This window comes from Globicephala melas, chromosome 20 (assembly GCF_963455315.2).
Source record: "Globicephala melas chromosome 20, mGloMel1.2, whole genome shotgun sequence".
NCBI lineage: Eukaryota > Metazoa > Chordata > Mammalia > Artiodactyla > Delphinidae > Globicephala > Globicephala melas.
The window spans coordinates 10,768,577-10,791,953 of record NC_083333.1 but is presented as its reverse complement, the minus strand read 5'-3'; the positions used below and the strand labels follow the sequence as shown (position 1 = coordinate 10,791,953).

The window sequence follows — 23,377 nt, the reverse complement described above, 5'->3', positions numbered from 1 at the left end:
TGTGGATAAATATACAAACTGACTTTTACAGTTGAAGGACCAAGATGCAACAATATTAATTGGCTGTTTCTTACAATGGTTTTGCAGGTAGTGATTTGTACACTCCACTCTAGTAAAATGCACTGTGACCACAGTCAGCTGCTACCTACCTGTCTATTTATGATGGAAGGTTTTCAGCAACCAAGAGTTAACCTAGGTGAGATTTCATTCTGCCACACGGCCATGACAGAGCATACAGAGAAGGTGGATGGGCTAGGTTAGAAACTGAAGCACAATTCAGGAGACATGTCTGAGCAATAATAATACTGTTGATGCAATGCACATCACAAGAGCAAATGGAAATTGGTTTTTTGTCTGTTGTTAGGAGATTATCCAGCTACTAGTGCGGCTACCTGAGGGTACTGTGTCTTCAGCTGAGAAGAAGATCTGCTGTATCTATTTGTGTCAATAGCCAGACTCACAGCAGGTAATGGTCTCTAGAGTTGTTGATCCAGGTGTGAATATGTTTGAAGGTGTAATTCTATGTGGCGTGTCCTTTCGAGGGGAAGATAAACTAAATCTGCTGGTTTTAGACTTTTGGATTACTGACTTTATCTGAATGACTGCAAGCAGTAAAGAACTTAGAAATCATCTAATTCAGCTATTTTTCTGATAGAAGAAAATGAGACCTAGGGAGGGTTGCACATTCATTTGAAAGATGTCTTTTTAACACTCACTCTGTTGAGGGCAGACACTGACCTGATCATGAATAAGTAGAGTGAATGTATAATTTATCATCCAAGCCAGGACCCTTTTTTTTTTTTTTTTTTTTGCGGTACGCGGGCCTCTCACTGTTGTGGCCTCTCCTGTTGTGGAGCACAGGCTCTGGATGCGCAGGCACAGCGGCCATGGCTCACGGGCCCAGCCGCTCCACGGCATGTGGGATCTTCCCGGACCGGGCACGAACCCGTGTCCCCTGCATCGGCAGGTGGACTCCCAACCACTGCGCCACCAGGGAAGCCCCAACCAGGACACTTTTGAGAGTGAAATGGGGTGCTATTAATAATTATGGCAAGGCATTAAACAAAAGCCAAAACTCCTGGGCAGGGTCTTCCCTGGTGGCGCAGTGGTTAAGAATCCGCCTGCCAATGCAGCCCTGGTTCGGGAAGATCCCACATGCCACGGAGCAACTAAGCCCGTGTGCTGCAACTACCGAGCCTATGCTCTACAGCCTGCGAGCCACAACTACTGAGCCCGTGTGCCACAACTACTGAAGCCCACGTGCCTAGAGCCCATGCTCCGAAACAAGAGAAGCCACCACAATTAGAAGCCTGCGCACCGGGATGAAGAGTAGCTCCTGCTCGCCGCAACTAGAGAAAGCCCATGCACAGCAACAAAGACCCAATGTGGCCAAAAATAAAAATAAATAAATTTATTAAAAAAAAAAAACAAACGGGTTCAATCCCTAGTCAGGGAACTAGATCCCACATGCATGACACAACTAAGAACATGCCACAACTAAGGAGCCGGTGAGCCACAACTAAGGAGCCCTGGAGCCGCAACTAAGGAGGCTGTGTGATGCAACTAAGACCTGGTGCAACCAAATAAATAACTAAATAAATATTAAAAAAGAAAGATCCTGTGAAATCCTGATATATCTAATTATATCATCCAAACTGGAAACAACTTTGTTGGCAGAAAACATGGTTTTATTACAGGGGCCCTGTAAAAAATCGCAACCAAGTTACACACACCCAGAGGAAAATAATTTGTTTTCGTCAGACTGGTAGGTTTTCCATTAATGATAAACATTCAGTAAATATTTATTAAGTGCCTACTATGTACTAGGGTTTGAGATGGACACTGGGAATATAGCAGTGAGCCAGATAGCTTCCACCCCAAAGAACCCCCAGATTAGGAAGGAGGATGGAAAAGTAACTAGGCAATTATAATGCAGAGCTAGAAGTGTTTCTTTAGGGCCAAGTACAGGGGGAGCAGTGGGATCCCAGAGGAGTTCATTCATTCATTCAGTTAATCATCATTCAGCATATTTATTGAGCATCTACAATGTTCCTGGGCACTGTGCTAGGAACAGAGAAACAGTGGGGAAAAGAGAGACACAGTCCCTGTCCTCATGTTGCTTTCAGTCTGGTGGAGAGAAAAGACAGGTAAACAGGTAGCTACAGCTAATGCTATGAGAAGGGAGCCTCTAAGAGGGCACTAAACCCAAATTCGGGGTGGTGAGGTAAGGCTCTAAGCAGAGATGGGAAGGATCATAAGGTGGGGAAGAATGTTCCAGACCAAAGGGACAGTACTGTGCATAGTCACAGGGGCAAGAGAGGCCACGGACAAAGTCATTTTAAGTGGATGGAGCAAAAAACTGGTGGAGTGCAGTTGCAAGGTGGTGGGAAAGGAGAGCGTTGGCAGGAAATAACCAGTGACCAGAGCCTGACAAATCTGGTAACCCAAGAGTTAAGGAGTTTGGGCTTTTTCTGATGATAATGTGTAAAGAAGAGATTTAAGCAGGGGAATGAAGTGGTCAGATGTTCACTTAAGAAAGTCACTGGCTGCCATGTAGAAAGGGGATTGGAGGGTGAGACGCCAGGGGCAGGAGACCAATTGGGAGGCTGTTGAAGTTCATTGGCAAATGCTGGCAATGACCTAGGAACATCCAAGGAGAACGTGGACTGATCAGAGAGCTATTGAGAGGCACAATCAACAGAAAGTGGGGAACACTGGAGAGAAGGACTCCAGACATATGCTAGTTTCTGACGTCAACAATGAAGAAGATAGCAGAGCACCAGAAGTTTGGAAGTGGGGATAGGTAGTCAGTTCTTTTCAACGTATGTTGACTGTGCAGGGCCTATGGGAGAGGCATCCGGAGATGTCCTGGGGGCGACTTGGTCTGGAACTGAGGAGAGAGCGCAGCTGGAGCCTGCGACTGGAAGTCTTCATGATAGAGGGGAAACTGAGCCCCTGGGTGTCAGTGAGGTCACTCATGAATGTGTGGAGCGAGATGGGGGTGGGGACAGGGACAGGACCCTGAGAAAGACTGGCATTGAAGAGAGGCTTCAGAGGAAGCAGGCTCGCAAATAAGGCGGAGACAGGCCAGTCAGGCAGGAGGAGAACCAGGTGATGGCGGTGGCCAGAAACCAAGAAGGAATTAACACGTATCTGGTATTTACTTTTAACTTTTGGCAGAGATGTGGATGGTTTACAGACAATTTACAAGGGGAAAGCATACATGGGAAACCCTTTTATCCTTTAGCCTTTTTTTTTTTTCCTGTAATTTAAGAAACGAGTCCTCTCTTTGGCTCACGGAATACCAGAGTTCCCTAAGGCCATAGTTAGAGAACCACTGACCTGAAAGGAGGTATTATAAGAGGCTGGAAGTTTCCTTGGAGTCTAGAAAGAGAGAACTGGGGAGGAAGGACACGTTCCCACTGCTCCTGCAGTGGTTGAGGGCGGAAGCTTAAACATGGCAGGAACATACTTTCCATCTCTTGAGGAGGAGCTCAGTCCAAGGGTCACCTTTTCACCATTCATGGTGCTCTCCCTGCAAGCCTGTTAGCTGGATTTCCCAGGGGTCGCTTAGAAGTCAGCATCTTGTGAGTTTGGTTAGAAAGAAGTGTCAAGTCCTCGGGCTCTAGCAGATCAACCTGAAGGGACCGATGATGTTCAGGGCCTCCAAAGCTGACATGGGCCTTGGCGACCCCTTAGGACGCTTGTTTAACAGGATAACAGCCCAGCTCCCCGGGCATGTCATTAGCTGCAGCATATTGTATTGGAGTTTCTGCCTCCCGGCCACTTGGGGACAGGGATCTGGCAGGGAGGGGCTTGACACTGTTTGCCTTGAACTCTACACAAGGGAGGAAACAGTAATGAGAATATCGGAGGAGGGTATTTAGCCCCCTGAACTCTCATCTTGAATCTGCCACGTAATCACCCCTTTCTTTCCTGTTCCCCATGATTTTTCCTGGGGAAACCTACTTTCCCTGTAGCTCCCCCAATATACAAAATGAACACCTCTATGGGTAACTTCTGTCCTGTGGTCTGGAAGGTGACTTCTGTTCTTTGTTGATTGTTATGGTGCAGCTGGCAAGCAGTGGAAAAACGCTGGCTGGGAACTTGGGTCTCTGTGGTCAGTTTGGCTGACATCATAGCAAGGCCCTGGGGTTTGGGATTGTGTAGGTGGAGAGGGTCCACAAGAACAAAAACACTCCCCCACCCTTGAAGGACACACAAGGCGTGACGGGTGGCTTGCGCGCAAGAGCGCTTAGCTGTAACTACCACCCGTAGCCGCTCAGTGTGGGAGATGGGGCGTGGGGGGCAAGACGTGTGCTTGGTGAGGGCTGTGCTGGGGCTAGGAGCCTGGGAGGCTCTGTACAATCAAACACCAAGTTTTAAGATCACTTAGAACCACACAAACAGGGGAAGAGTGCCGGGAATTGAGTGTCTCCTCACGGGTGGGGACGGCGGAACCCAGTGGTCCCCCGCCTGGAACCTCACTCAGCAGAAGCTCAAGGACTGACTCCTCAGAGCTGAGCATGGGCGTCTTTCCTCTGGCTGCGATTATCTGATCACTGATGCTTCTTCATCTACGATTCAGGAAGTGCTTATCTTACAGAGCTCGTACCATTACCACTGGCTTTCGGACCTGGATACCTACTGAAGTTCGACCATTCTTGACGGTTTAAAATAAGCTGTGTGAACGAACCCTCTTCTGCTTGTCAAAAAGAAGAAGCGGTTGTTTCAAGATGATGGTTTTCCATATGTGCAGGGTTATCAACGTCATCATAGTCATCTTCAGGCTCAATATAGCTTGGGACGGCCATTGTCTTCTTATTTCTAACTTTAGGTACTGATGCGTATGCAGCTGGTGGCCGACTTGGGGTTTCCTGTGGGGCTAGAATACACAAAAAGGTATTAAATGCAAAGCTATTGTGTGTTTATATATTTTTGACCAAGTGGCTCTGCATGATTTTCATGGGTTTCGGTGATCCTCCCACTTCTTGGTGGACCAGATCCCCATTTTACAGAGAAAACTAAAGCCCAGACATGACACAGTCTCAGGCTCACCCAAGTGAGTAAGTGGCAAATATTGGTCAGACATCTTGACTCCCGTGTCTCTTTGCCTGACTGCACTGCAGTAGGAACCATGAAACAAGTTTAGACAAGAAGCTGACCAGAGCTAGTAGCCAAATGAGTAGTGTTGTGTTTATAGATACTAGTTCTCATAAGGAAGTGATACAAACCGTATTTCCTTTTGGGCACATCCCTCACAGTGACTTACACTGCTTTCCATAACTATCTATAATTGCTCATGTCCACAATCCCTCTGCTAAGAAGGAGGTGGGCAGTGGTGTTTTCAAAAGGTGGAATTAGTGGAGGATGGGTACATAGCAAATGGACTGAAGTGGTAGGAAAAAGATAGTGAAACAGCTCAGCTCCACCTTTGGTGGGGCCTGGAACTGCCTCACCGCAATCTCATCTTTTCCTAAGAGAACCTGAAAAACAAGCACCATTTCATTTCACACAAAGTTCTGCAGTTAGATCCAAGTTCATCTTCAGGGTCCAGCAGTCACTAGCTTTGTGGCCGTGAGTAGGTCGCTTAACTTCTCTGTGCCTCAGTGTCCTCTTCTGTCAGAGGGACATAATAATGTACCTGCCTCATAGAGGTGTTGAGAGGATTAAATGAGATAGTACCTATAAAGTGCCTAGCATGGGACCTGACACACAGTGCCTGATCAATAAATGTTAGCTAATATTATTATTTATCCATTCAGTTAAAACATTTTCATCCATTATCTACTAAGCTCCAGGCACTGTTCTTAGTGGTGGGTAAACAGTGGTGAACAAGACAAGAAAGGCACCTATTTCCTAGAGTTTATATTATAATGGAGGAGATAGATAATGAACAAATGAAGGATAACTAAATAAGCCCATTTAGGATTATTGCCATAAGCCTCATAAGGAGAATTAGCAGGATTTCTTTATATAGGGTGGTCAGGAATGGCCTCTCTGAGGTGGTGACATTTGAACTGACACCTGAAAGGTGTGGTAAAGCCAGCTCTGTATACAGCTTAAGGAAGAACACTCCAGTCAAGGGAACCAGGCAGAGTTTTTCTGATAGGACATCTGAGAGGCCCAGTGTTCCTTTATACCCATGCTGCAGGCTGGAATTTGAATATGAACTCACACATTGAATACTGGAAGCATTGGTACTTATTCTGCCCCCTTAAAACTTAGTTCATCCCTTTAAAACAGGTTGCTGCCATCTGCAAATTCCAGTGTTATAGACTGAATGTGTGTGTCCCCACAAAATTCATATGGTGAAGCTCTAACCACCAGTGTGGTTGTATTTAGAGATGGGGCCTCTAAGGAAGTAATTAAGGTTAAATAAGGTCATAAGGGTGTGGCCCTGATCCAATAGTATTAGTGTCCTTATAAGAAGAGACACCAGAGAGCTCTCTCCCCTCCATGTGAGGACACAGGGAGAAGGCAGCCATCTGCAAGCCTGGAAGAGTCCTCACCAGAAGCCAGATTGGCTGGCACCTTGATCTTGGACTTCTAGCCTCCAGAACTGTGAGAAAATTACTGCTGTTTAAGCCACATTGTCCACGTTATTGTTTTATGGGCAGCCCAAGCTGACTAAACATCAAGATAAATTTATTATTCTACCCTGAATGAGACTGTTATCAGCAAAATACACTCACAGGCAACTTCTGGAGAAAGCACACCCCTGGGTGGCAGAGGGGGTAATTGAACTGAGAATTGATTGGTAACATTCCTGGAAGAGAGGAAGAAGAGGAGTCAGTGTTTGGTTTTGATCACGCCTACTGATTTAAAAGAAAACGTCAAGGAAAGTGGATAGAGTTGAACATTCAAATCTTGGTCCCTGAAAACTGGAAGCATTTCCTTCCCTTTCTAGGTCTTGTATCCCATTTGTAACTGGCACTCTAAAGAAACCATTTCCTTTAGCCCAGGGACCAGCTGGATTTGAGGGAAGGGAGTTGAAGTACTATAACTTAGAGCTCATCTTCCTGTGTTCATCTGAGCTGGATTAGAAGGGGGAGGTAAGCACCAGGTGTATTTTGATTTGAAAAACAAATGTACTCCTAACGCTAAATGTACACATACCATGTGACAGCAATAATGGGTATATATCCTGCTGATCACCAAAAGATACATTATAGAATGTTCATCGCAGCGTTATTCATAACAGCCCCAAACTGCACGCTACCCAAATGCCCATCAGCAGTAGAATGGATAAATTCATCATGGTTCACTCCCACAGTGGAATACTCTATGGCAATAAGAATGAACAATCTAGGGCTTCCCTGGTGGCGCAGTGGTTGAGAGTCCGCCTGCCGATCCAGGGGACACGGGTTCGTGCCCCGGTCCGGGAAGATCCCACATGCAGTGGCACGGCTGGGCCCGTGAGCCATGGCCGCTGAGCCTGCGCGTCCGGAGCCTGTGCTCCGCGACGGGAGAGGCCACAGCAGTGAGAGGCCTGCGTACCACACAAAAAAAAAAAAAAAAAAAAGGAACAATCTGCGACTACACACAATGAATCTCACAAAAAAAGGCTGAGCAGAAGAAGCTAAACACCAATAACACATACTGTCTAATTCCATGTATATGAAGCATAAAAAACAAGGAAAAACGAGGCTATACTATTTCAGGTAGTGGTTATCCTTGGGGTTTAATGGCTGAAAGGGAATATATGGGGCTGAGGAGCTGGTAATTTTGTTTCTTGATCTGGGTGTCACCTACCGGCTCTGTTCAGTTTGTGGAAATTCACTGAGTTGTACCCTTACCATGTGTACTTTTCTGTTTATATTATACTTCAGTAAGAAGTTTTAATAAAAAGATAGATTCCAAGAAAGTTTCCTTACCCAGACCCCCCATCCCCTCTGTGTACTCTGATTTCCAAACTGGTACTAGATTCTTCTGAGCTGAGTTTTGGCCTCCTGTATGTGCTTAAGTCCCCTGGAATGCAGAAGCGTTGCTGGGGTGAGTGGAGAAGGGGACATGTGGCTAGAGTGCCATCAGTGACCTCACTCCATCAGTGACCTCACTCAGCCCCTCTGTGGCTCTTCCTGGGAGAGGAGGGACATTTACCTGACTTGGGGAAAAATCTAGCTTCTCCCACTTTCTCCTCTAGAGCCGGCCTGACTGCCTAAAGTATATATTCTGCTTGAGTCTTTGCCATTCAGAGAAAGGGCCCTGCCCTGTAGGGGAGACCTGAGGCTGTCCAGGGCTGCCTATGTACCATGCAGGATAGTTTGCCTGGTTTTGAATTAGGAAGCAATCTTGGCCATGGAGAAGAGCCACATTCTGCAATGTCAGTTTTATCCTCAATAAAGGCAATACTTTGGTTACCTAACTGCAGGATACATTTGTCTGACTCCTCAAGGGGATCAGAATTGGAGGGGAAGAGATCTGTTATATGCTGAATCCCTTGAGCCCCAACGAAAGTCACTTTAGAATGACTTCATATTTTTGTTTTTTAATTTATTTGTATTTTTAAGAAACATTATTTATTTATTTTAATTTTTACTTAAAATTTTTTTTGGCCACACCATGTGGCTTGCAGGATCTTAGTTCCCTGACCAGAGATTGAATCCAGGCCCTCGGCAGTGAACGCGCAGAGTCCCAACCACTGGACCGCCATCGAATTCCCTATGCCTATGTTTTAAAGGAAGGACTGGCCCTTGACCAGCTTCTGGGAGATAATCTCTAAACCCTTGGAATATCCTGCCTGATAAGAGTGTCTTTGTATTAAGGGGCCTTGGGCTAGCCAGATAGTTTATGCTAACAATGTGACTGATGGTGAATGCCTGCTGTGTTTGCCAGGGGCCCTGGGTCTTTCTGTATCAGTTTGGCCTCAGGAGACTGAATTAGCCAGAACACAGCGCCGGACCTGTGACCTCTATCAAACTAGACGAGACTTGGGAGGACTTGGAGAGCAGAGAGAGCCAGGTGGTGCCCTGCACCCCCAAAGCCCTGAGGTCTCTCCCCTTACAGTGGGGAGAGTTGGCAGACACGATATTTCCCTGGAATTTAAGGCACACATTCTTAGCGCGGGCGCAAGAATGGAAGTGAACAGGTGGTTCTTGAAATTAAAAAGCAGAAGTGTTCCCCCCCACTTACTCATACATCGTTTCTTCATCTCTCTGCTTTTGTTTCAAGGGCTTGGCAATTTCGAGTTTCTTGCCTAAGGAAACAAATAAGCATATTCATTTAGGAAGAATTATCAAAAGTTGTGGTTTTTAGAGTTTAGAAGAGATCAGAGACCCGGCAGGTTCAGGACATGTGGGAGAAGAACCATCCAGAGGAAACAGACTTAGGGACACAGAGCTCATAAGTGATAGAGCCAGAATTTTTTTTTATAGATGTAGTTACATTTTGTTTTATTTTATTTTATTTTGGCTGCGCTGGGTCTTCGTTGCTGCATGCGGGCTTTCTCTAGTTGCGACAAGGGGGAGCTACTCTTTGTTGTAGTGCGTGGGCTTCTCTTCGTGGTGGCTTCTCTTTTGGCGGAGCGCAGGCTCTAGGCGTGCAGGCTTCAGTAGTTGCAGCATGCGGGCTCAGTAGTTGTGGCTCGCGGGCTTAGTTGCCCACAGCATGTGGGATCTTCCCGGAACAGGGATCAAACCTGTGTCCCCTGCAAATGGCAGGTGGATTCTTAACCACTGGACCACCAGGGAAGTCCTAGAGCCAGAATTTTACCCAGGCCGTCTGACCACAGAGTCTAGGTACTATCCATTGTGGGCTGTGCCTGTTTCCTCATTGCCTAGTATTATATCTACCTAGCGCATAGCTGGCATTCAGAAATACTGGTCGAGTGAATAGCCAAAAGTATGGTTGGGAGGAAATGAGATAAAGAATGGGAAAAGCAGTTTGTAAACTGTGATATGCTGGACATGTAAGTTATTATTAATTATAACCTGCTTGTTAATAGGAGTGGGTCAAGTTAAAAGAGAATAGGTAAAGATTTTGTTCAGGATCATATTTTTGTCCATATCTAAAAATGAAATGTTTAAAAAATGTATAGAGAACAATAGGGGCTAGAATACACTTTTTGTATTAAAAAAGACTGATTACCATCAAGGGGTGGAGGGGAAAGGACATTGAACAGGCAGCCCAGTGAACCTGCGTTCTGGTTCCAACTCTGCTACCAATTCCTAGGAGACCTCAACCAAGGTTCTGCCTGTCTCTGAACCTTAATTTTCTTATCTCTAAAAAGAGATTGAGAAGAATGACAAAAAGTTTTCACTTCTTGAACAGCCCTGACCTTTCAGCACTGGTTCCGCAGGATTCTGAGGCTGTGCCCAGATGCAATGGGAGGACAGTGCCTTGATCATGGAGGGGTGCCTGCCCAGGTTGCCCCAGGGCAAGATGGCTGTACCTCTCAGTGTATTTACCATCCCCAGGTATACTCCAGGCCTAGGTCATTATGTAAAGGGATAGGATCTCAAGAAAACACACCATTGAATCAAGGGTTTCATGTTTCTGGAGATGAATGGTAAAGTAGAAACCCACTTGTAGATCATCTAAAGTTACATTTATCCTCCAATAAGCTGCTTATTTATGTCCAAGAATGCTAAGAACCTCTATCCGAGGCAGATGTAATACCAGAAAATTCAGAGTATGGTCTTAGAGTAGGCAATCATAGTGGTCAAACGTGTTGATCATGGAATGAGTCCATTTTTCATGCCTCAAGACATTTTTTTAGACCACTTTATTGGGGAATGATTGCCATACAAAAAGCTGTACGTATTTCACGTATGCAACATGTATACAACTTGACGTGGTTGGACTCAAGACAGTTTTTGACATTCCATGGACTTGTACTCCCTTTCAAGTCCCAGAGGTAGGATGCTGTGATTGGCAGCCACACCGAAGAGAGATAGCATTAGTGCACAGTGTGCCCTGAAACAGATTCTGCTTTCACCCAAACCGATGGAGCTGGAAGAGTTCTTGGGGATTAGGTAACCTCCCTCCCTTCACTATGCAGAGGGGGAAACTGAGGCCCAGAGACACAAATTAGTGGCAGGGCTAGGACTCAAACCCAGAATGCATGATGCTAAATCCAGAGTTCAGCCTATGCAGGCCCAGAACTAATCTTTTGCCCTGAAGAAGCCCTAATACGCTGATAATCACCCCTCCCCTCCCCTACCTCCACCTGCCCAAATGAGATGGTCATTACCTTGTCTAAACAGACACCTACAGACACAGAACAGGAAGATGCTCAGGCCCACGCAGACAACGATGATGGCCACAGCCAAGATGATCCAGAAATTGTCCCTCCACCAATCCATTGCCATGGGATCCTGAGAAGAATGGAGAGAGAGGAATGAGGCATGAGTGAAAGGCTTCCTGGGGTGGTGGGGGCAGTTATCTACCATGTTGTGCAGCTGCATCTGCTTAGGGGCCAGGCAGGCACTGGTTCACAGTCAAACCCTGATGATTAGCAGCTGGGAGACCTCAGGCAAGTGACTTAACCTTCTCCAAGCTTCAGGGTCCTCATCTGAAATATGGGAGTGATATTGTCTACTACCTTGCAGGGAATTTACAAAGATTAGAGGTAAGACATGTACTTATTAGTTACTCTAGAAACTGTAGACATATTCACTGTTCTTTCTTATACTGTTAAACATGCAGCAGGAAGGGAAATGCCATTTAAAGCAATAACTCTCTGCAGTTGTTTTTATATTGAAGGGGCAACATAGACTTAATTCATAACAGGGGAGATAGGATTTTGAGAGCTTTTTTGTTTTTTGAGGTGGGGGTTAGAAAAATAACCTTGATGGGTCTCTTTGAGTGAGGTACGGTCAGAGGGAGAAGGTAAAGATGCAAAGCAAACTGAATTAGTAACAGGAACTTGGGGGCTAAAGCCTGACTGACTAGAGAGGAGGAGAGACTGGGAAGAGGGTCAGAGCAGAGGGAGAGGTCACGAAGAGAGTAGGTCTTAAATGTTCTCCCCACAAGAAAGAAAGAGTAATTGTGTGATGTGATGGAGGTGTTGGCTATAACACTATGGGGGTAATCATTATACAATATGTAAGTGTATCAAATCAACAGGTAGTACGCCTTCAAGTTATGCAATGTTATGTGTCAATTGGAGGTGTTAGCTAACACTATGGGGGTAATCATTATACAGCATGTAAGTGTATCAAATCAACAGGTAGTACACCTTTAAGTTATGCAATGTTATGTGTCAATTACATCTCAATAAAGCTAGGGAAAAAAAAAGAAGAGAGCAGAAAGTTGGAGCATCAGTAGAAAATCCCCTTGGTGGAAAATGACCCATGCGTTTGTAGGAAAGTTACATCTAATATTCAGTCTTCAATTGTTGCCTGTAAAATGCTGTGCTGTAATTGTCTTTTCCCATCAAATCTTCAATAAAATTGGACAACAGAAGCTTGTATGAACAGAACCTGGGGAGAAATGACATGTGTGCAGTGGTTTTTCAAGCCAGGGGTGACACACGGGCAAGTAGAACAGCAGCTGCCAGGCTCCGAGTGACGGTGGGGAGCAGGCTGCAGGATGGACTCCTAGGAGGGACCTCCAGGAATTCAGGGAGAGCTGGGGGCGGGGCTGGGCTCTGCTCATCTGTGGAATGGACACTTTGCTAGTGCATGTGGATGTTAAAATAAAAATGATTCTTGGGGCTTCCCTGGTGGTGCAGTGGTTAAGAATCCTCCTGCCAATGCAGGGGACATGGGTTCGAGCCCTGGTCCGGGAAGATCCCACGTGCCGCGGAACAACTAAGCTCGTGTGCCACAACTACTGAGCCTGCGCTCTAGAGACCGCGAGCCACAACTACTGAGCCCACGAGCCACAACTACTGAAGCCCAGGCACCTAGAGCCCGTGCTCCGCAACAGGAGAAGCCACTGCAATGAGAAGCCCGCGCATAGCAACGAAGACCCAACACAGACAAAAAAAAAAAAAAGAAGATTCTTGAGGCCTGGGAGATATCCAGACGTGTCCTGGTTAAATGAGAATCACCTTCCTGTGTCACCATTTAGCCAATGGAAACTCACCCATGCATGTTCATGTACTGCCATTTCTGATTCATGCTTTTGAGCTATTATTAACATCAGTGGGGATCCAGGCAGGGGGCCAAGGAACAGGGGCCAAATTAGGCTGCTGCTAAAGCCATTATTACTACAAAGACCTAATGACTTGGCTTACTATTTAAACATGTGTTTGTATTCCTGGCATAGTGTTTTCATTTATTAAGTTGCTATATAACGATTTGGATTTTTAGTTGCAAACATCATTTCTTTTGTGAAGGTTTGGTTTGATCAATATAATGTTCTTTGGCTATTCAGAAAGTTATATGTGGCAAACCAATCACATGTAACTAGTACTCTTCTATAAACATGATTCAGCAGCTTACTTTTTTGTTCAACATTATGTTTTTGTCATTTATTGATGTTGGTAGACGTGCTGGGGATTCACTCTTAAGGGAGTGAAGTGTCATCTGCCCCACAAAGCATGCACTCAGCAGATGTTTTCTTGTAGATCACCTTCTCAGGGTGCACAAAAGAAAGGAAGAGAGGAAGAAGACCAAAGGGAAAAAGGAAGACCATGGAGAATGGAACCTTGGCTCTCAGCACGGGCCTGTGAAATTTGGTTGTGCAGAGCCCAGTGTGATTAAAGGGCACTGGACTTAAGAAGATGCCACATATCAGAAGGCAGCCTCTTTGTTCTTCAAACCTAAATTGGAATCTCACCTTCTTTAGCTCTAGGGAACCAGTTAGATAAATAGATACATAGAGGGCTTCCCTGGTGGCGCAGTGGGTGAGAGTCTGCCTGCCGATGCAGGGGACACAGGTTCGTGCCCCGGTCCGGGAAGATCCCACGTGCCGTGGAGCGGCTGGGCCCGTGAGCCATGGCTGCTGGGCCTGCGCGTCCGGAGCCTGTGCTCTGCTACGGGAGAGGCCACAGCAGTGAGAGGCCCGCGTACCACAAAAAAAAAAGATACATAGATACATGGAATGATGGATGGATGGATGGATGGATGGATAGATAGACAGATGGACAGAAATTTCTTCCCTCCGTTTTCTCCTTATCTTATTTATTTATTTTTATTGAACTATAGTTGATTTACAATACTGTGTTAGTTTCAGGTATACAGCAAAGTGATTCAGTTATATATATATATATACATACATTCTTTTTCATATTCTTTTCCATTATAGGCTATTAGAAGATGTTGAATATAGGTCCCTGTGCTATACAGTAAATCCTTGTTGTTTATCTACTTTATATATAGTAGTATGCATCTGTTAATCCCATACTTCTAATTTATCCCTCTCCTCCTTCCCCTTTGGTAGCCATAAGTTTGTTTTCTATGTCTGTGAGTTTGTTTCTGTTTTGTAAATAAGTTCATTTGTATTATTTTTTTAGATTCTGCATATAAGTGATATCATATAATATTTGTCTTTCTCTGTATGACTTCCTTCACTCAGTATGATAATCTCTAGGTCCATTCATGTTGCTGCAAATGGTGATATTTCATTCATTTTTATGGCTGAGTAACATTCCATTGTGTATATATATCACATCATCTTTATCCATTCATCTGTTGATGGACACTCATTCTCTTTTCTCTTATTTAAATGTCTCCTCGTTCTTCGTCTAATTTTCCCCTCATATTTTCTATCTCTTCATCTTTTTCTTTTACTCTTGAAGGATTTCTCCAACAAGAAACATAAACATACTCTTTAGAGCTATAGAAACCAGACATAGAGTTAAAAACTGTGCATCTGAAGAGTATGACTGGACGGGAGGAGGGAAGTGGGAGACCAGGCAGCTGTGACTTTTCACTATAAACCCTCTGAATTCCTTGATTTTTTTAACTTTTGCATTTACTTTGATAACATTGAAAAAAGGGCCAGTTAACCATATAGCGTAGCTTCCCATTGTTCATATTTCAAGTTCAAAGAAATGTTATTCTCATCAGATTCTTGGGGAAGAAAGAGGAAGTAGGATGGTGTCAGAAAGTGAAACAATGGGTCACTTTTCAGAACTATGCAGAATGGTAAGCATTCTGCAGTTTTCTGCTTACAAATCGAATGGATTTGAATTGCCATCAGGTGTTTCGCAAGTGTTCGGTGCGCCAAGCATTCTGCAAGAGCTTTCTCGTTGCTCACCTCATTTCATCCTCACCACCATAGGCTTTTCTAGACAGGGGCCTGAGACAGAGGTGAAATGACCTGCCCCAGGTAGGAGGGAGGGCGGAACGCCTTCTCTCTGTGTCACAGGGCCTTCCTCTGTTGATGTTAGTCATGATGCCTCCAAATCATCAAGGAAAGGCCAAATGGGGGTCAAGATACCTTACTTTGAAAGGAGCACTGATGTGGTAGTGATATGGTGGGGTGAGGGCCCAAGGGATTCCCTAGAATGAATGATCAGGGCCCACAGCTGAGAATGAAACTCCCAAGTTCCCCACAATCTACGATCAGAGAAATAGCACTCTTCCCCATGGACTGCTGACAGAGGCCTTTTCAACAGAACCAAGAAGAGCTTGTCTTCTTGGAAGAATGCAGCTGAGAGAGGGGGCCCACGAGAACCACATCCCGTTCCCAGTTAGATGTTCTCTGGACTACCAGGCTAGTTTAATAGCCAGGGTGTCCCCAGAGAGGGGAAAAGAGCTCTGGGGAGAGATGGCAGGGAGTACAGCCAGTGGGGAGTGTGTCACAGCTGCATGGTCAAGTTCAGGTCCTGTAAAGGTATGGAAGCTGAATCCCACCTGTGTTGCCAGGCCTGGAGTAGATAAGGTTGTGGGGTGCAGACCTCCTGAGTGCTACTGAAGCATGGGGCAAAGAGGTGTTTGCATGAGAGGATGCTGGCAGCCAGCCCAAAGATGCAGCTGAATCTCTCAAGGGACCACAAGGGACCTCTCAAGGGCCAGTGGTTGAGTCTCCACCCAACACCACAAACTTGATCGGCAGCAATGGTCCAGTGAGGGGAGACTTCCTGGGGAAAACTGTCTGTCCCTGTCTTTCCTCCTCAATCTCATACCAGGGAAGTAGATGCGGGGAAGCTAAGGAGCTGAGACAGCCCTCACTCCTCTCTCTACTCCCCTCCTTGGGCAAAGGGGGGAGATTTGAGTCAAGGATAAGAGGGAAGTTTTCATTTTTATTTATTTGGCTGCACTGGGTCCTAGTTATGGCACGTGGGCACTTAGCTGCAGCATGTGGGATCTAGTTCCCTGACCAGGGATCGAACCTGGGCCCCCTGCATTGGGAGCGTGGAGTCTTAACTGCTGGACCATCGGGAAGTCCCAAGACGGAAGATTTTAAATGAGCATGACTAAATTTTTAAAACTGAAATGAGTCTGCTTAGTAATCAAAAGTAACTAAAAAGTTTTGGAATTGGACTGAAATGTCACTGGGGGAGGCGGGAGCCCAGGCAGCAGTGGTCATTAGAAACAAAGTGTATTTGTTTGCTATGGCTGCTCCAACAAATTACCACAGATGCAGTGGCTTAAAACAACACACAAGTATTATCTTACAGCTCTGGAGGACAGAAGGCCAGCATGATGCCACTGGGCTAAAACCAAACTATGGGCAGGGTTGGGTCCCTCCTGGAGGCTCCACTAGAGAAGCCGTTTCCTTGCTCTTTTCAGCTCCTGGAGGCCACCTTGTGTTCCTTGGCTTATGGCCCCTTCCTCCATATTCAAAGCCAGCAATATTGCATCTCTCTAACAGTTCTCCCCTGGCCACATGTGACCTCCCTTGCCTCCTTCTCCCACTTACAAGAACTCTTGTGATTACATTAGGCTCACCTGGATAACCCAGGATCATCACCCCATCTCCAGGTCAGCTGATTAGCAACCTCAATTGCACCTACAACCTTAGTTCCCTTTTGCTATGTAATCTGACATATTCACAGGTTGCAGGAATTGGGATGTGGACATCTTGGGGTGAGTGGGGCACCACATGAACCACTTCATCCTCATACGGCAATAAGATTCTAGTTAAAGTTGTTCCATGGGTTTATACATTTTAAATTTTCATTTTTTTTGCCTTCTACTGATGTCTCCAGAAGGAAAAAAGGTCAGTGATAATTCTGCCATCTTTGACCAGAAGTCCACCACAGAGCGCCCGTTGTTGCTGACCCAGTGAAGAAGCAGTGGAGACCTGCCACAAGGCTGGGGACAGACAGGGGTCTCTTATGAAAAGAAACATTTATGAGCTTGGTGTCAGCCTGGCAGAGTAAAAAGAGCACAAACTTTGGCATCAGACAGAGCTGAGCTACAATCTTAGATTAGTCAATCTAGACTTAGACTAGTCTAGTTAACTAGACTAGTTAAATCTAGTCTTAGACTAGCTGTGTTGCCTTTAGCAAATTGCTTAATCTCTCTGAATTCTCTCTTTTTATCTGTAAAATGGGGGTAATAAGAACACCCGCAGTACCAGGTTATAATAAGGATTAAGTGATAACTTAATCCTTAAGTTATCATTGGTTCTCAACATTGGCCTCCCATTAGAATCATCTGGAGAACTTTACTAAAACAAACAAAACCCCAGTGGCCAGGCCGCAGGTTGGGAACTTCAGATATTCCTCAAGCCCTCGCCCTGGGGTCTGACACATCAAGGCCCTCGATAGCTAATAACTAAAAGCAGCTCCCATAGTTCTCTTACTCTTCCTTCTTCCATTTATGGTGTCCACCAGATGCTCCCCCAGTTGACAAGACTGAGGTCAGGCCCTGAAGCTCCCTGACCTCCTCCCGGCAGCCAGGACACCTCACCTGTACTGTGGACTCAGGTCCTCACCCTCCCATGGCCTGGGACCTGCTGACCTATGGTTCAGGGTTGGACCAGCTCTGGCCACACCGCCCCCCCCAAAAAAAGTCTGAGGTCATATGAAGGTTCTCAAGGGTGGACTTGGACTCAGAGATAAGACAGGGCCCTGTGAGCCAGAGTGGGGGCCCATGGTACAGTATAGACCAGAAGAGGGTAGGATCCAGTGTGGCACCAAAGCTGGGGCAAGAACTTGAGGAATGTCGGAAGTTCCCAACCTGCGGCCTGGCCATTGGGATTTTGTTTGTTTGTTTTAGTCAAGTTCTCCAGATGATTCTAATGGGAGGCCAATGTTGAGAACCAGTGACATACATGTTATCATTTAATCCTTATTATAACCTGGTGTTGGGGGGTGTTCTTATCACTCCCATTTTACCATAACGGAACTGAAAGCAGAACCCTCGGTCAAAAAATTCCAATATTGGCAAGACCTCAGCTTTTAGCTGTGACTTGTTCCAAATCATAAGAACCTCAATATGAAAATGCATTTTAGAAAAGTAACGTACATTATGTGCTACTTTACCATGAGTTCAACCACTCTATAAGGCAGGTCATAATTATTTATCCCATTTTACAGATAAGAGAATAGAAACTTAGAAGAGCTCAATTAACTTGCCTAAGGTTGCAGATCTAGTAAGTGGAAAAATCAGAAGCCAAACCCAGGGCCCTAAATTGTGACCACCAAGCCAGACCTTTGGGAAATGTATTAAAATGCAGATACCAGAGTCCTATGTCCCTACTCTATCTACTCCCAGTTCTGATTTGTAGGTCTGTTGTGGGACTCGGGAATCAGCATTGTTAACAAACACTCCAACTGGTTCTCAGACCTCGGGGAGGAACACAGCATCCAGCCAGCCTGCAAAGCCCCCAGCTGGGGCAGGTGAGGAAGCTGGAGGCTTGTTCCCTGCAACATTCATAGGCAGTAGCAACAGCAGTCGAGTAGAATGAAAGCACTGAAAAAGACTCCTTGGGCTTCCCTGGTGGTGCAGTGGTTAAGAATCTGCGGGGGACACGGGTTCGATCCCTGGTCTGGGAAGATCCCACATGCCACGGAGCAACTAAGCCCCTGCGCCACAACTACTGAGCCTGAGCTCTACAGCCCGCGAGCCACAACTACTGAGGCTGCATGCCACAACTACTGAAGCCCACGCGCCTAGAGCCCGTGCTCCACAAGAAGAGAAGCCACCGCAATGAGAAGCCCATGCACCACAACAAAGAGTAGCCCCCGCTCGCCGCAACCAGAGGAGAGCCCGCAGGTAGAAATGAAGACCCAACGCAGCCAAAAATAAAATAAATAATTAAAAAAAAAAAAAACTCCTTGAACCCAAAGACCTCTCCTGTTTGCTTGTCACAGTGATGATGGAATTCCATCATTAAATCACTCTCTTCAGAGCAAAGTTCCACACTACCTCCTCTCCCCACTTCCCATTTGCCTGGGTGTGCCAGACACTGAGGAAGAGGAACTGATTTTTACTAGGGTATGAATGACTTCAGTGGAGCCTCAGGATTTCCCCAGGGCGCTGGCAGGAGCAGGAGCATCCTAGAATCCTATCCAGAGTCCTTAGAGGATAGTCATAACCGAATATGACATAAGAATGAAGTTCCTGCCGGACTAACAAGACCCAGGAAGACCCTGTAGTCTGGCCATAGTCCTCCCTGCTTGTCGGGCCCCTCCCTGCTTCACAGATGCTCCCCGCTCCAGAGCTAGTGTCCTGCACTCTCTCCCCCGCTTTCTCTTCAATCATCCTGTCCTCAGGACAGACTCTGCATCTCATTCCCTCCTCTGATAACAGCTTAAAGGGAGCTCTGGTCAGCCTGATGAAAGCCCAGAAGGAAAGGGAAGCCTGAATTTCAAGAAGGGAGGAAAGTGAGCTTGTTTGTTTAAAATGCAGAGTCAGCGTGTTTATATACTGTGAAGGTGTCAGGAAAGAGGACAAAATGAGATACAGGGATAGAAGAGAGAGCAGGAGCTACCTTCAGGGGCCCAGATGGAAGAATCCACTTTTAAAAGGGAACAAGGGTGGAGAGAGGGCTGTGCTGCTCAGGGGAACCAGACTGGGTTGGGGGCAGGAAGCTGAGAGCTCATACCGAAAGCTCCCATTCTCTCTGAATTAGGAAGAGTCAACAGGCGGGGTGCCGGGTTGGGGGAGGGGCAGACATCCCTGCCTCCCCGCAATATGTTATGATCAGTATGCTAAATGCATTTTTCCTCCATCTGAGCCTGCCTACTCTTACTGTAACAGCTGTCTGTTGGCTTATTTGATGTTCATTGTCTGTCTCCCACACTGGCCTGTGAGCTCCAGGAGAGCAAGGGCCTGGCTGCTTCCTTTTCCACTCTTTCTAGTGCCTAGAACATCACCTGGAGCACGGTAGGCGCACCATACGTCTCTGAGAAAAGGAGTTCAGCCTCTCTTCTATACGACTGAATGACTGATGCCCCGGCCTCTTCCCCTCTTTCCTCCACCGTTGGCAGACTTCCCCTCTAATGATGCAGAGCAGTAGGCGGTTTGGATCCAGGGTCTGAAATTCAAGTACTGGGCATCCTGATTCTAAGGCACCTCACCTGGACACGCGACCTTGGGCAGGCTCCCTGCTCTCCTCCTGCCTTTGGCCGTGGGCGTCAAGCAGCTGGCTGGGAAGCAGAGGCCAGGCAGACGTTGCAGGGTGGAGTGGCAGCTTCTTTCTTGTCTCTGCTTGTACTCCAGTAGCCTAAAGCACTCGATTTTGGGTAGTGTCAGGGTAGGAGACAAGGCTAAAAGCAAACCACCCCCCCAACTCTGACTCTCACTTCCCCAAAAGGCATTTCCGGGGACTCAGTGACAGAAATCACATTCACTGTCCATCACAGGGAATTCTGGAGACTTTGGGTTTATTCAGGAATCTGCTTTTTTTTTTTTTTTTCCTTTAACCAGGTTCCTCTAAGATGTAGAATTTACAGTGTGACAGCTACACATATATTCACATAAATAAAACGCATTTAAGGGCTTCCCTGGTGGCGCAGTGGTTAAGAATCCGCCTGCCAATGCAGGGCACATGAGTTCAATCCCTGACCAGGAAGATCCCACATGCTGTGAGCAACTAATCCCGTGCACCACAACTACTGAGCCCACGTGCCACAACTACTGAGCCTGAGTGCCACAACTACTGAGGCTGCATGCCATAACTACTGAAGCCCGTGTGCCTAGGGCCTGTTCTCCGCAACAAGAGAAGCCACCGCAATGAGAAGCCTGAGCACTGCCACGAAGAGTAGCCCCTACTCGCCGCAACTAGAGAAAGCCCGCGCACAGCAACGAAGACCCAACACAGCCAAAAAGAAAAAAAAACCCAAAAAACAAAAACATGTTTCGCAAAATGTCTTTAGGACACGCAATGCACTCCAACTAACATTTTCTCACCTATACTAGCCCATTTCATGAGAAAAAGTCCTGAGTGTAAACCTCTCAATTTATTTCAAAATGGTCATGCCCTGTGTATTAAAAAACTCGAGTTTTTCTCATGAAAAAGAAATGATCTGAAATAGCCATGAGTCCCAAAAGGTGTGGGTAGAATGCATGTGTTGGGGGTGAATTAGAATTTCAGAAAGTTGGAGTTGGAAGAAGTCTCTGTGGGAAGAGGCAGACTTGTAAACAGCTTAGCAGGAAGACGGGGAGACCTGAATATGAATCCAGCTCCTCACTCCCTGCCATTAAGGGCTTCGTGGACTTGGACACAAATCCCTCTGCCCGAGGCCTGCACTGTCCAAGACAGCAGCCACTGGCCCTGTGCGGCTATTCCACTGAGCACTGGCTAGATGGCTAGTCGAGGCCGGGATGTGCTATAAGTGTGAAATACACACTGGTAAAAAACAATAAAAAAAAATAAAGAAAATAAAAATATTTTTAAAAAATTTAAAAAAATAAAAAAATAATAATAAAAATAAATAAATATATAAAAGAAATACACACTGGATTTCAAATATTTGGTACAGAAAGAAGAACATAAAAGATCTTACTAATAAAGAACCTGCTGTATAAAAAAATAAATAAAATTATTTTTAAAATCTCATTAATAAATGCTTATCTCAATTACATGTTGAAATGATAATATTTTGGATATAGTGGGTTAAGCAAAATGTATTATTAAAATTAATTTCAGCTTCCCCCCGTTTCTAATTTTTCCCCCCAGTTGAAAATCCCCCACTCGACCCTCCTGCTCATGCTCAAATTCTTAGGGTTACCATCTGGGCATTACTATACTTACTGGTGTCAGCTCAAACATTGTAACACTGTAAAAACAGAATGGAATTCCACAGCAGAATGGATAAATAAGCTGGTATAGTCATACAATGAAATGCTACCCAGAAATTTAAAAAAATGAATTCCTGATACACACAGCAGCATAGATGAATCCTGACAACATTACAGTACGTGAAAGAAGCCACATTTGAAAGAGTACAACCTGTATAAGTCTCTGTGTATGAAGTTCAAGAACAGGCTAAACTACTGTGATAGAAATCAGAATAGTGGTTTCAATGGGGGCAGAAAGGATCTGGTTGGAAAGGGCACAAGGGGATGGAAATGTTTACATCTTGTTATGCAATTGTCAGATGTACTGAACGGTACATTTAAGACCTAGGCACTTTATTGATAATTATACATCATCAAAAAATAAAAATAAAAAATAGAATGAGCTGCCTTTCAAGCACTTAGCTGGCTGGGCAGGGAATGAAGTTTGCTGGTAGGAACTGGTTGGAGACTGTTGAATTCCTCTGGGTACTGGGGCAGGTGGGGGTCTGGAGTTCTGGGGGAAAATGGGAGGAGGAGAGGAAGGGGAGCCAGTTGGATGGTTGGAAAGTGGGAGAAGCATCTGGTGGAAGATGATCAGGAATGGAGTGGCCAAAGGGCCAATGGCATTTTTTTTTTTTTTTTTTTGCAGTACGCGGGCCTCTCAGTGTTGCAGCCTCTCCCGTTGCGGAGCACAGGCTCCGGACGTGCAGGGTCAGCGGCCATGGCTCAGGGGCCCAGCCGCTCCGCGGCATGTGGGATCTTCCCAGACCGGGGCACGAACCCGTGTCCCCTGCATCGGCAGGGAGACTCTCAACCACTGCGCCACCAGGGAAGCCCAGGTCAATGGCATTTTAAGAACAGGGCTGGATTATGTCAGTTTGCAGTGGTTTGCATTGCTGCAGTAGAAACTTCCCCTATGGCCCCCCTCCAATCTTTAGTAAAGTCTACTGCGTCTGCCCATGCGTTGGTACACAGTTTTGTTTTGGTGATGTGGGGAGTGAGGGAATGACTGAGTTTCATCCCTGGGTCAGTGCAGTATGGAACAGAGGCTCACCCACAGAGGCTCGGAGCCGGACTGGCCATGTGAAAGTGGAGGCCTCCTGGGGAGCCCACAGAAATCTGTAGGAGGGCTTTGGACTTCGCAGGGCATAGAATGAGGGTTTGAGCTGCTCTCCACATAGATCTCAAGTGTCTGGGAGATTGTAGGTAATACTAAGGCTACACTTGCAAGTCAGCTTGAGCAGTGCTTGCCCGAATTCGCCTCTTGTTCCCAGGCTCAGTGAGGTCAAGTTCCCCCCTGGCCACTT

The 23,377-nt window shown here is 46.0% G+C and overlaps 2 protein-coding genes across 2 annotated transcripts in view; one reads left to right on the top strand and one right to left on the bottom strand.

Moving 5' to 3' along the window:
• RABEP1 (rabaptin, RAB GTPase binding effector protein 1) overlaps positions 1-23,377 on the top strand; it is a 248,969-nt gene that overhangs the window by 74,968 nt on the left and 150,624 nt on the right. The window lies entirely within an intron of this gene.
• Positions 1,706-20,509, bottom strand: SCIMP (SLP adaptor and CSK interacting membrane protein). The gene is made up of 5 exons (XM_030861640.3): positions 20,369-20,509; positions 11,195-11,318; positions 9,136-9,199; positions 6,696-6,769; positions 1,706-4,885 (listed from the first exon to the last, which is right to left on the bottom strand). The coding sequence occupies exons 2-5, from the start codon at positions 11,310-11,312 to the stop codon at positions 4,710-4,712; spliced, it is 432 nt and encodes a 143-aa protein (XP_030717500.1). The 5' UTR covers positions 11,313-11,318; positions 20,369-20,509; the 3' UTR covers positions 1,706-4,709.

Bases quoted from the DNA above. Each gene is read 5' to 3' on its own strand.
- SCIMP (XM_030861640.3), bottom strand. From the start codon at position 11,312: ATGGCAATGGATTGGTGGAGGGACAATTTCTGGATCATCTTGGCTGTG. The intron at 9,200-11,194 runs GTAATGACCATC...TTGTTTCCTTAG, and splicing joins TAGGTGTCTGTTTAGACAAG to GCAAGAAACTCGAAATTGCC. The intron at 4,886-6,695 runs GTGAGTGTATTT...TGTGTATTCTAG, and splicing joins GCTTTCTCCAGAAGTTGCCT to CCCCACAGGAAACCCCAAGT.